The sequence below is a fragment of the Mus musculus genome, chromosome 1 (assembly GCF_000001635.26).
Source record: "Mus musculus strain C57BL/6J chromosome 1, GRCm38.p6 C57BL/6J".
Lineage (NCBI taxonomy): Eukaryota > Metazoa > Chordata > Mammalia > Rodentia > Muridae > Mus > Mus musculus.
This window is the reverse complement of record NC_000067.6, coordinates 67,172,168-67,185,471: the sequence shown is the minus strand read 5'-3', so window position 1 is coordinate 67,185,471 and position 13,304 is coordinate 67,172,168. Positions and strand designations below refer to the sequence as shown.

At 38.0% G+C, this 13,304-nt stretch overlaps 1 protein-coding gene across 2 annotated transcripts in view; it reads right to left on the bottom strand.

The window, feature by feature from the left end:
* Nucleotides 1-13,304, bottom strand: part of Cps1 (carbamoyl-phosphate synthetase 1) — a 108,842-nt gene that overhangs the window by 45,796 nt on the left and 49,742 nt on the right. For both annotated transcript variants that reach the window (XM_011238500.1, NM_001080809.2), the window contains 4 exons: nt 12,606-12,816; nt 10,971-11,169; nt 8,387-8,563; nt 5,283-5,401 (listed from right to left, as the gene is read on the bottom strand). In XM_011238500.1, coding sequence (XP_011236802.1) covers nt 5,283-5,401; nt 8,387-8,563; nt 10,971-11,169; nt 12,606-12,816 — 706 coding nt within the window. The remainder of the gene's footprint in view (nt 1-5,282; nt 5,402-8,386; nt 8,564-10,970; nt 11,170-12,605; nt 12,817-13,304) is intronic.

The following is a 13,304-nucleotide window of genomic DNA, read 5'->3' as shown; positions in this document are numbered from 1 at the left end:
TTTAACTAATAAATGAAGTTTTCTCAGGACATTAAATGTTTTGTGTAAATTTTTGTATCATGTATAATAAATAGATTATTAAAATTAATAGAGTCATATTACACCCATGAGATTACTTAAAATAACCTATCTTGTCATATAAAAAAATAAATTTTTATATTAGTTAAAACATAATGCACCTTTCTATTAGTTCTGAGGCATAACATTTCCCATAGCAATACTTCTGTTTTAAAGAAAAACAATTCTTGTTTAAGTATTCTTCAATTTTAATACTGTCAAAGAACTTCATAGCCAGGCAAGATGGCACACACCTCTAATCCCGGAACCTAGGAGGTAGAGACAGAAGCATCAGGAATTCAAGGCCACACTCAGCTACCTAGTGAGTTCAAGGCAAGCTGAGTCTTCCTGAAATACGGTCTCAGAAAATCAAAAGAACAAAAGAAAAGTAGAAAAAGGAAATGCACTGTATAGATGGCTAGGGATATGAAGACTAAAGACACAGAATAGCAATATGTCATGACTGGAGAAGTGGATTTTCTGCCATGTTTAACACTTCATACGTCACATATTCAGCACCTTGTATATCAGCCTAGTAAAATAAGAAGGGGGCATGTGTTATAATTAGGATTAAACTAAGAAATACAGTAAGTTGGTACTTCTGTAAAGTAATATAAAACCACTTCCTGGGAATAAAATCAGAGGACTGCACGAAAGTGCCCTACCCCCACATCCTGTTTCTACACCCAAAGAAATAAATAGCACCATAAATATGTCATTCCAAAATAAACAAGTCCTAACAGGCAAGTATGTTATAGTCATATAAGTTTCCCTGAGTTGCTTCTATATTTGATGTTTTAAACCAGAAATTATAAATTAACGCTAGAAACCAAAGCACAGACAGTCTCATTCTTATGTGTAAGTTCTAACAACTCTTGGGTGACACTTTCCCTTGGAAACTTCAATCAAATGTAAGCACAAAGTGTTCTTGTCTGATTTTGCTATGCCTTGTGAGCAAGTTAAATAAAAAGTCAATAGAAACTAGCATGTGTAGGTGAGGGCATTCAAAGGGACGGTTCCAGCTAAGGTGACACCTGCATTATTACATCAGCCAGAAGTTTGTGGCTGCAGGGAAATGGCCAACTTTACTGAGCTCAATTTACCACTTGAATGCCCAAGCAGAACTCACTAGGCTTGCCTGAGATTGTTTCCCTAAGCAATAGGCATGCCTGTGATTTTTCAGCACCCACCAATAGGTATAGTTTATCGCACAAACATAGTGAAGTTCAGATGGAAACCGGACCCTTGAAAACTGTACTTTCCCCTTCTTCAGTTCATTCATTATAGCAGTAAGGGGAGATGAAAAAGGAAGCAAATATTCATATTATCAGAATCGGTGTAGCATAAAAAAATCAGAGAAGCCCATAGAATATTGGATAAAAGTAATTTCTGTATTTTCATAAAGAAATAGCAATTTTACATCAATCATTCATAGAGAAATAAATCCAAACCTTAGCTTCTAAAGTCTAAACTATAACTCCCTAGGTATATACACTACTTCTGAGCATCTAAAACGGTGGGGAACAAATTCCTTTAAACAGTTATCTCCAACATGACTAAGGAAGTGGCATCCATCGTGTGCCACAAAAACCAGAGGGTAAAAGAGGCTGTTCCAGGAAAATCCCAGTCGCCATACATGGTGAGAGACCTTCCATCTGTTAACGTCACACAGACAGGCTGTTTCTTCTTTAAAATACTCACTTGAAGGAAAGCTGGAAAGCCCACGCAGCTTTGTTGTGGCCAGGTTTTTATGTAAGTTTCTCTAAATTATGCATGTGTAATGGCATCCCTGAAGTGCTATATTAGAAATATTGAATGAGTCCAGAAGAAGAATGGTGTTTGAAAACACACAATTTCTGAGCAGCCGACAGAGGATACTGAGAGGCTCATAATTTTTCTGACCTGTTAATATTTCTTTAAATATTATGGTTGTCTTTCAGTTGAAAGATGTTTAATTCAATTTGATGCTATAAATAAAATGTTTAGGACATAAGGTTCTAAAGTATTTCCTGATAACAAGTGAACCTATTTATATTTCATTACAGTGATAATATCCCAGCTAAAGTATCTTAGAGCCTGTTTTTGGTCTGACCATTGCCAACACAATGAAAATGATCATCATAGGCTCTGGTTAAATGGAATTAAAAGCTACTGTGCCTTTAGTGGCAAATGTAACTCTGGTGGAGATGTTTACTACATATAGTCTTAGTTCTTCTAGATGGTACATAATACACCTCTAAACTATAAACATACCCATGTCTGTGTATGTGTGCACATTTAATTCCTCTAGAACTTCAGTCTTAACTTCTCAAACTCCTTGAAGATAATCTATCAATGTGTAATGACCTGTTATTGCACAGATAATAGGTAACTTGGTACGTACTGGACCTCTAAATTCCAATTTCAATACGTGTGCACGCACACACACACACACACACACACACACACATGCACGCACATCCTGTATGACAACTCATCACATTCAGTAACCAGAAACTTCTCAGAGCCTAGACAGATAATTCACATCAATGGTGCTGTCTTGTGTTGGTTAATGTCAGTGTTTCATTTATGAATTTGATGATCTGCCTAGCATGTTCTTCATCAGCAGTAAATAATTAAAGACAACATGAAAGTCAGTGAACACAAGTGGAAAGGGGGAAAGTTTGACCGAAGCTGCCTAAATAATAGCTATGCCCAATTATAGTAAAAGTGGATATTGTCCTGAAAGCAACACATATGTCACCACTTCTGTGCTCACGCGATGGTGAAACAGTGATCAGTACTGAGTTCTGAAAGGGAGACCCTCAGTGCTAAGACACTAATCTGATCATCACAGCAGAGCCCACCTCAAACAATCACACCAACGATGGCTGGGATCCCTTGCTGTTAATTTCCCCCAGAAATCTCTGTGAAAGTTGCAGGCGATTTAAGCACATGGGCACCAGAGATACGCAGTAGCAGGAGAAACTTGGAGTCCTCTCAACATACATCAAATAAATAATTACCTCCTGGGCCCACATCCAAAGTCAGATTTTCCAACAGGGGAACAGTTTAGGATTTAGAGCAATGTAAATCATAAACAAATGTGAATGTAAAAAAGAACAACCGCTCTTTTTAACCCTTATCGAAGCCGGAAACAAAGTCTACTCCTTAATGTCAACTGACGATAAGGGGTTTCTATTATTTGGGGAATTATGCATAATTTGAGAACTAAATCTTTCTGGACATATAGAAGTTTCTGAGGAAATAAAAGATCTCATGGCACAGGATAAAGGTAAGAATGATCAAACCTGGGCCAGGATACTTGAGTCTCAAGTACTTAAAATCAGTCAACTTTGGCAATCCTTTTGACCTCAGACCCTTATATACCATAGAAGGGTCAAGACAGCTAGCTTCGGTGGTCAAGCATGCTCCTTATTTATATGACATTTATAGCAAGCATCAAGTCACTATGTGCTTAAATCAGTGAACCTCGGAAAGAGCGTGAACAGTGCATACAGTATCTCTCGGATAATAACACGAAATTTACGGTTAGTGCCATTTGAGTCTCACCACAGGTGTTTGGATTTCATGCTATAATAAGCATCAAAACTATTTACACAGGCTAGATAATGCTTTTGAACCTTTAAATGTATAACAAGCTCTGGGATAGCTCTATACAGGTCTTTATGAACAAATGAATGAATATTTAGTTATGAATATGCTAATATCATAAAATGGAAGCTAAAAATGTCAAACTATCATCAAGCACATGCAACAGAATCAGTAGACATACTTTAAGTTGCCTACAGCAATAGGTTGTTCCTACCCTCCAAAGACCTTTCTCTTTTTCTATCAAAATCCATTCTTTTTCTGTTTAGTTGTAATCTTAACATGGCTTCTAGCTGTAACAAGAACTATTCAATTAAAACATTAAGTTGCTCCCCAAACCCCGTGCTCGCAAATTAGAATTTATATCAAGTGCACACTTCGATTACAATAGCATCTGCTATTCTTCATTTTGGGGCTGTTTGGTGCACTGCGAGTTTCTAGCGCCCCCGTGTGGTTTCACAGTAGTGCTTTCAGAAGCCTTTGAAATCTGTTGCCTAAAACTGAGCCGTGGAACAGACTATACATAATTCAACATGGAAGTTTTGCTGGTGTCATAAACCAAGAAAAGAAACCCTAAGTCAGCAAAACCCTTAGACAAATGTATAGGTTCCATCTTTGTCTTATTTGCTGACTACTGTTCATTTTACACAAGCTCTTAAAAGGATAGCTACAGGCAATGGTGGCCAGTCCCGTCCTTGTTTGGCAAAATCCCTGTGTACAAAATCAAGAATTTAACATGGGTAAAACCCAGGAGTAACCCCCTTCCAGATTTCCCATTGTCCTCAACATTTTATGTAATTAAATCGTCTGCATTTCCCCAAGCCATTTGAAAATAATGTATACTTCCAAGTCTTTCTTTCTCTAAATATATCCCTAGGCTTAGAAAGGAACTCTCTTTCCAACACAGGTATGTTTCAATACATTAGGGAGAGAAGCTGAAGAAGACCTTACATTTTAATTTGGTAATAGATGCGCCTCTTCTCAAAGATGTATGTGTTAAATCTGTCTAAGCCAGAGACAACCCAATAGGCAGTCTTCAAATAAAAAATTAAAAGGATACATTTTAAATATCTGACATTATCAGAACATTCTAAACATAAAATGAAATTTATAAATAATTGGCCATGAAAAAATTAAAATGTAAATTAGTCAGAGGTAAAGAGGTTATTAACAGACACATCAGTATGGCTCATTTATATCCTAAACTAAAAAGTCCCCATTTTGATAATATCAGTAGAATATAAGGAGAATAAATTCTCTATCAACACATAGTGATTTGTAGGTTAATATTAAAAGCAGAACTAAGATTCAAAACTGAAAATCAGAGTTTTATTTTTTGAATTTCTTATTAATAATACGTAAACCAGTAAATACTTATAAATGTACTCTAGTTAACTCTGAGCTCTAGAGACTTAAACAATCACAAAATTTGACGTCACAAATAAAAGTATAAAATGATTAAAATATTAATAAATGCCTTTCAAAACATAGTATGTGAGAAACTAACAGTTATCTCTTTTCCTTATGCTGGCATCATTTAGCTCAACTGAGGCAGACCCTTGGCCAACAGCATGAAAGGGCAACTCAAGCACTGCACTGAAAATACAGAGAGTGGTTCAAAGCAATCCTCTTACCTGTTAAGCCCTTTCAGTGTCTTATCCATGTTTAAAATGTCACGCATCTTGTACAGAAACCACTTGTCGATGGACGTGAGCCTCACAATTTCGTCGAGGGACATGTTGTTCTCCAAGGCCTGCCAGAAGAAGCACAAACACTTTGCCTGGCAACCATTTTCTAAACCGCTTGTTTAATTGAAAGCATAGGAGCCATTCCTTCACGCATTATTTAGAGAGACTGGGGCCAGGCTACCTCCTGAGATATGGAACTGAACCATGGATGTTCCTTGAAATCAACCTAGGATGCTGTGAACTGCACCCACAAATGCCATTCAGAGAAAGGACAAGAGGAATGTGTGCTCACAACAGTCTAACAGGTCCTTTCTCTCCTCCTCCTTATTTGGCTAGGTTACTATGTCCTAAACTATTTATTATTGGTATAAAGAAGGATCTAATGACACTATAAACCTACTCTATTGGCAGCTCCCATCATTTTCTTAAGTGTACTTTAACAATCTAAAAAAGCAAAATAGTAACTACTCACTGAGCTGAATGTACTAGCAAACTACATAACTCCCCTAACCAAACCTCCCAACCCCAAAACATGCACATTGTTATTATTTGTATTTATACAAATATGAACAATAATAGACATATAATATCTATTTCAAAACTATATTAGAAAAATATTTTATCTCTTTAAACTCAGAAGAGAAGTGCAAATAACCAGTAACTCTGATGTTATATTCAACTCACAGAGTTTTCTTAAAACTTTACTTATTTCTACTGTAAGAGAGTCCATGATTGTAAGCTTTGAGCTATAGCATGGTTCACAGTTCACTTGACTAGAATAACACTTTATGAAAACACTCAAAGCCATGTTTGCTTTTTAACTTTGTATTACTCTTATGTAACTCTTCACAAAATCACGGTCTTGTCTACAAAATCTACATTGGTCTTAGTCCCTAAGAGACTAAAAGCTGCCAGGCATTAACAATAGAAGGTACATAGAAAATAAGTTATTCATGCTTTCTACAGATTAAATAAAGATTGCATCTGATGATGTAAAATGAACAAGGGCCCAGAATCTGGTAGCCATTTCCCTGAGAGGACGAAGAACCTACAGTCAGGCCTGCTTCCATTGTAAAGCAAGCCTGCCACTCCTGAGACATCAACTCCTCACACTGTAACTACTCTGTCTGGCTCCCACTGGAATGAAGTCCATTATGACCCCAAACACATTTGAGGCTGGTGAAATGTTCTCCAAATAAAAACTAATGCCTGCATTCTCCCCAAATCAAAAGAGGTGGTGACCCAGTCATCCTGAAATAAGAATTCTGCAAAAGCCAGACCTCAGAGTACCTTGCCCTCTCCTGAGAATCATGAAAGCAGGTGGGGAGTCCCACTCTCCCTCTATTCTTTTTCCCTTTCAGTCCTGCACTGTCCTTATTTCTTTGTCAAAATCACCAAGTCCCTGGTTGCTGTGGAAATGAACAGTAATGATGACCTCTAACAAACAGGAATCAGTTCCCTGTGCCAGCACTCGGGCAGACAATAATTTATATCCTCAAGCCTGCACTTCTTGCTTGTATACAGCGTGCTCTGAGCAGGATGAACCTCCGAACGTTTGCCCCGCATCCCCATCCTTTGTAAGTCTGTTAGAAAAGAATGAGAGATTTGCCTGAGTTTTACAGCCTGGCTGGGAACTAGGAAATGCTATCCTTTTTCATCTGCTTCAAGTGGCAGAAACGAGATTGCTAGACTCAAGGAAAAAATCCATTTACTGCACTTCCCCTGAGGGAGAAAATTATATCTATATATGTATCTATATATTTACACATCCACAACCACACATATGAATGTCCTTGGTTGCTTCTTAAATAAAAGACTAAGAGAAGAACCGTATACACAGTGAATTGGCCTTATAGAAAAACCTGACTTTGTTGCTGCACCCCACCACTCCTGAAAAACATCAGTCTTAAACTCAAGAGTAGAAAATATTCATCAAAGATAATAGTCTCTCCCAGAATTTCAGTAGGACTTAACTATTCTAGACATAAAACCCATAAGTATGAGAAGAGTATATATATCAAATGCTCTGAAGGAACTATCCCTGTTTCTTTGTCAGCTCTCGGCAGGCCTGTCACTAAATGCTAGAAAGAGTTGCAGTGAGTTCAAATCAGAAAGTGCACGTTTCTGTTGCTACCAAGGTGTTATATAAGTCAGATTTCTTCTTTAAAGATACAATTCATATTTTCATTAGTATATCTCACATGCAAACACACACAGAAAAAAACAAAACAAGGGAGCTTTGTGAACCCAGGGTGGTTTGACACTGTTGGAGGATTAATGCCGGTGCTTCCTTAAATGTGAAAAAGTCATTTAGAGATTTCTGACCAGACAGATTCCAGATGCCCAAGTCACCTTTCATAAAATCAGATGGGCTGAAACGTCAAAACTCTAAGCACAGTAAATATGAAGGGACATTAAAATGGCCCTTCGTTTGCATTTGAAGGAACTAGGGGATGGACTAAGAAAGGCAGGGCTTTCTGTTCCACAGGTAACCCCTCCAATAAGATAATTGCATGGGAAAGCCTACTGTCACAGTCTAGGTAGCCTGATGTTTAAACACAGAAAAAAACAAAAGGGATTATGTCAGGGTCTTTGGTAGGATGTACTATAGGATACCAGCATAGCTCCTCTCTAAATACAATTTCATCCATTTTCCGGGAGCATTTGCTAAAAGGTTACAAGAAAGGACAAATCAGAACTATTAACTCTTAAAGTCCTGGTGCTGTGTATACAAAATGGAAGGCCCATTTCGGCTGTGTCAGTATCCTTTAAAAATGCATTGTGCCCTTGGGTCCAAGCTTCAAGTTAAATTAAAAAAAAAAAAAAGTTTCTATTACCCAATTATAAGACCGTCTGATGAAATTCAGAGAGATGTTGCGTGTGAGACAGGGATAAGGAAGAGGTATGTTTATATGTGTGTGAGAGAGACAGAAAATGCAAGCATGTATGTGTGCAGGTTCACATGAAGAGGTCAGAAGGCACCTCGAAAACACTGGGCTGTTTGCAAAGCTGACTAAATTCCAAGGCCATTTCAGGTCATCCCACATTACCTTAGCAATGGCGTAGATGCGGGTGCTGGAGGGCTCAGACAGCTCTTTCTTCAGATCCAGGTTTGCTGGCCATTCCTTATTCATTGGGAGCCGGGGAGTGAACCCATCCACAGATGGATGGCACATCCTCAGAGCCTTCTGGAAACTTTCCTCAAAGGTGCGACCAATGGCCATGACCTGGGATGCACACATAAGAGCTTCTCTTGAAAGAACACCCTCACATAGTTTTAGTTTCTCACAAAATTAGCTGTGTAATATGTTCCAAAACATGACTACTGCAAAAAGATTCTGAGAGTATTTACAGATTTTGAGCTTCTGTTCCCTAGTCGCCCTTCCCCTTTCTCCATGCTTTTGAATGAAATGAGTCTTTAACATTTTATTAGGTTTTTACCAGCTAGTGAATGTAGCTGTATTTCCTGAGAGTAAGGAAGTCATTGCCTGCACCTGTTCTGAAGCATAATAGTATTAAAATGAGGAACACTGGGCTGTTTGCAAAGCTGTGAGGAACACAGTATAGTATGAGGCTACAACACAGGGACCCTCCCTTTCAAACGACAATATCCTGTAGAACACAAAGCAAATAAGAAGAAAACAGACTGTTTGAAGAATACCAGGCAGGATCCATGGCTGCTTGGCTTTTCCATAGCTAAGTATTAATATTAGCAGAGCCCTAAGAATCATAACAAATACACATAGGTTGTGATTTTTAATCTAGATGGAGGTTAAATTCCACCATGACAAATTTTATGTCTTTTTTTACAATATTTATAGCTAATTGTATTTAATAAGAAAAAAAATGGGACAATTTAGTCTGAACCAGTCGGTACTCAAAACTAAATTGAATGTGGCCTTGCAGCCTACCCAGTTATTTTAGTGGATGAACGTTGCCTTTGAATCTCTCCACGGAACAATAAATTGCTGTGCAGTTTTTGGCTCCAATTTAAAATATCAATGGTTACAATACAGCCTTCAGTAAACTTTCATGATTCCTCAGATAGATTCAAGTTCACATTAATGACAAATTATAAAATGGCTATGTCAACTGTGTGAATGATACATATTCAAATACCACTAATTTCAAGCAGATTAACCTTTTTACACTGTCCCACATGTAATTAGAAGTAAACGGAGTTTCCCGGAAGCAGGGATAAACAAAATATCAGGACCTTTCCATTCAGCGAAAGGGAGATTAACATTCCACCGTGCTTGCTCAGTTTGGAATCGTTGTACTTGAAGGTTAGTGAGAGCTCATGTAGTCTGCCTGTCTCCCATACAGACGTGATAATGTGAAGGATAAGAAAATGAAGCCACAATTCACATGAATGGAATAAAATCAAGTTTTTAACGTCAAAGCAGGTGTCTGGTTTGGTACAGTACACTATTTAGGGGTGTGGCATTTGTATGTGTGTGGTATATTCATGAGTAAGCATGTAGGTGTGTGGCATGCACTATCTGATCTATGTCCTGTGTGCCATGCACCTACTGATCCACGTGCTGTGGAGACCAGAGCTTGATTGGCGGATGACTTCCTGAACTGCTTCTCCGTATTAGTTTTTGAGACAAGATCTATTACTGAACCTGGAGCTTGCCATTTAGCTAAATTAGGTGGCCAGGGGACAGCCAGTCTACAGTCTCCACTCTCCCACCTTTTTCCAAACCCTCTCTCCACCTTGTGCTGAGATTACAGATCAATGCCATCACTCCTGCATTACCTGTGTCCTGGTGACCTAAATCAGATCCTTATACTTACTCAACAAGCATTTTAATCACTATCTTCCCAGCACCTATATTATCTTTTATACTGTTTTATTTTCTATATTTGAATAAAAAAACAAATTTCATCTCAGGTATATGCATACAGTATATATATTGTTATATAAGAGTATAAATATATATACTATATGTGTGTATGTATATGAAATGAAATTTGTTTTTAGTCAAATATTGATCAATATTACATACATATATATAGGTGATCAACAGGTAGATAGATATGTATCATATATGTATGTGATATATATGTATATGCATACATATGTATATACATACATATACATATATATATGTATATATATGTATGTAGAGAGAGAGAGAGAGAACTTTGGTTTTTTGTTGTTGTTGTTATTTTGTTTTGTTGAGCTCATGTCTCTAGCTGCATATGTATCAGAAGATGGCCTAGTTGGCCATCAGTGGAAAGAGAGGCCCATTGGTCTTGCAAACTTTATATGCCCCAGTACAGGGGAATGCCAGGGTCAAGAAGTGGGTGGGGGGGGGGGAATGGGGGGATGGGGGGAGGGTATAGGGGACTTTTGGGATAACATTGGAAATTTAAATGAAGAAAATACCTAATTTAAAAAAGAGAGATAGAACTTTGAATCCATAAAAATATCATGTAATAAATAACATAGACTAACCCTCAAGAGAAGCACTGTTAAAACACTAACTAGGAAACGAAACTTCTAGCAGCCAGAAAATCAGGCATCCTCGTATCCAGGCAGCTTCTTGACTTTCAATGTCCTCAAGGAGTTGACAAGAGCACTAAGACCAAATACAGTGTGAATGGAGTACTAACTCCCAGACTCACCTCGCCCACACTTTTCATTGAGCTACCAATTCGGCTGGATGTTCCATGGAAACGGTCAAGATCCCAGCGAGGAATCTTGGTCACCATGTAATCCAGGCTAGGTTCGAAGCAGGCTGAGGTCTTCCCAGATACAACATTCTTGATTTCTGGAAGTGGGATTCCTAGAGCAATCTTTGCTGCAATGAATGCCAGTGGGTAGCTGTAATGCAGGAGGCAGAGTTAGCTTCATTGGTTTGTTTGTTTTTAAATCCAAGCAATAAGTACTGAAAACAACTCCAGACTTGACGGAATCTTTCTTTGCAATTCTGGCATCAGTCTGCTTTAAAGTATAAGACATACCAGATACCTCCCCCACGTAAATATTTCCTGGCCACTTACAAATTAATGCGATTCAAGATAGAGCATGCAGCAGAGGAGAATCCACTTTTAAGCCCTATCTTGTATTACTACAATTTCCAGCCTTCATCCTTTCAACACAAAATCGATAGGTTTCTTGGTAAGTAAGATTTTATTTCCACTGCCTGTGCCTAACGTCCACTTAAATTAAAATCTGCAAAATAATCTCTGAGAAAACCCTTTCAAATTTGTATCTAAAGAAACAGCTGGAGCTCTGTGTATTATACATGGGCAGGAAATAAGGGCTTTGCAAGTCTGAGTCCTTGTTCTGTCTCCAAATATTTGAACATTGGAATCTTGTAAAAAACTAACACTCCAGAATTTGGCCATTCTCTGGAATGTCAGTTCAGATAATTTTACTTGGTAAAATAATTCATAAAACTAAGAGTTGGATATGAGTTATTTGGTGAAAGTGATTGTCTTAACAGACCAAGAAACTGAAGGAGGTAAGTGCTTTGTCCAAATTCACTAAATCTGTGGATGAACCAAGCAAGAATTCAGGTCTTCTGACTTCTGTATAGAGCGTTACAACCTTGCACTATGCTGAAGCTCCATAAAAATACTAAAGAAGTAAATATTTTCCTCATTTAAATGCCATACAACTTAAACACCAGATGCTAATAATATCAATAGAAACAAGAGGTTTTATTTACTTTCCTTCCAATTATGCTTGCTAGCAGCTGTTAAATGGACACTGAATTTACTTATTTGGTTCTAACATTTACCCATGGAAAGATCTTATACGGTTAATTCCTGTGGAAGTTTTAAAAATCACTAATGTTAGTTATAAGCTGATAGACAATTATGCATGTTTTATCATGTCTACTTTCAAAATCAAAATAATCTGTACAGAAATGTTGAGTTAAATAAAGTGTTTCTTATCAGCTGCTTGTATATGCAGTTGAAAACCAAAATTAAAGTTTAATGCTCACTCTAACAACATCTGCTAAGTGCAATTAAGAAGCATATTTTTCACAGCCTGTTTGGCCACCCAGATTTTGATTGGCTTCTGATTAGTCAGCAAACAGAGTTACCTAACAATACCAGTTGTCTCAACCTGGCAGCAAGCTCGTTAATAACCGTGTCTTTGGGGTTTTTTAAATGTTCTGGAGCTAACACTCAGGAAATGGGGGGTAAATTTTTTAAATACAGAATGGTCTTCTGTATTGACTAACAGTCAACTCCTCATTTCTACATACAAAGAAATTAAAAACATGTGCGCAATCATTCTGATCTTACCCAGTGGCCTTGGAGGCCAGGGCAGAACTCCGGGACAGCCTGGCATTCACTTCAATGATACAGTATTCCATGGAAGTGGGGTGAAGAGCAAACTGAATGTTGCATTCGCCCACAATGCCCAAGTGACGAACAACATTGACTGAAGTGCGTCTCAACATCTGGAACTCTGCATTGGAGAGTGTCTGGGCTGGGGCCACGACAACCGAGTCACCTGTCGACACAAGCGCTCATTATTCCATGTTATATTTCAACAGCCAACTTGACTGACTTAATCTCCTAAAAATGATGCAAGGCATAAAGTAGGCCGAAGACACGAGGAAAGGATTAAAACTAATATTCACATTCATATGAGTGAGCTATCAGGTATTCTTCATAACTCTTATTTTGTCCATGTGATTTTGACAGTTTACTTATAGAATCTCACACACACACACACACACACACACACACACACACACACCCCGCAACTTCGCCACGTTCGTCTAGATGTTAAAGCTTAATTTATCAGCTACTAGGTTCACATCAGGCCCTTCAGCTTCTTGTCCTTCATCTCAATCTGTCTCTCAAGTTTTCAACTTCATATTCTATTTCTTTCCAACCTGTCACTGACCGCTCCACCAGGATCTGGTTGGTCATAGCGAATGCCTCCCAAAGAATATTCTCTCCTTCTGTGATAGACTAGTTCAACCCTCTCCTTTC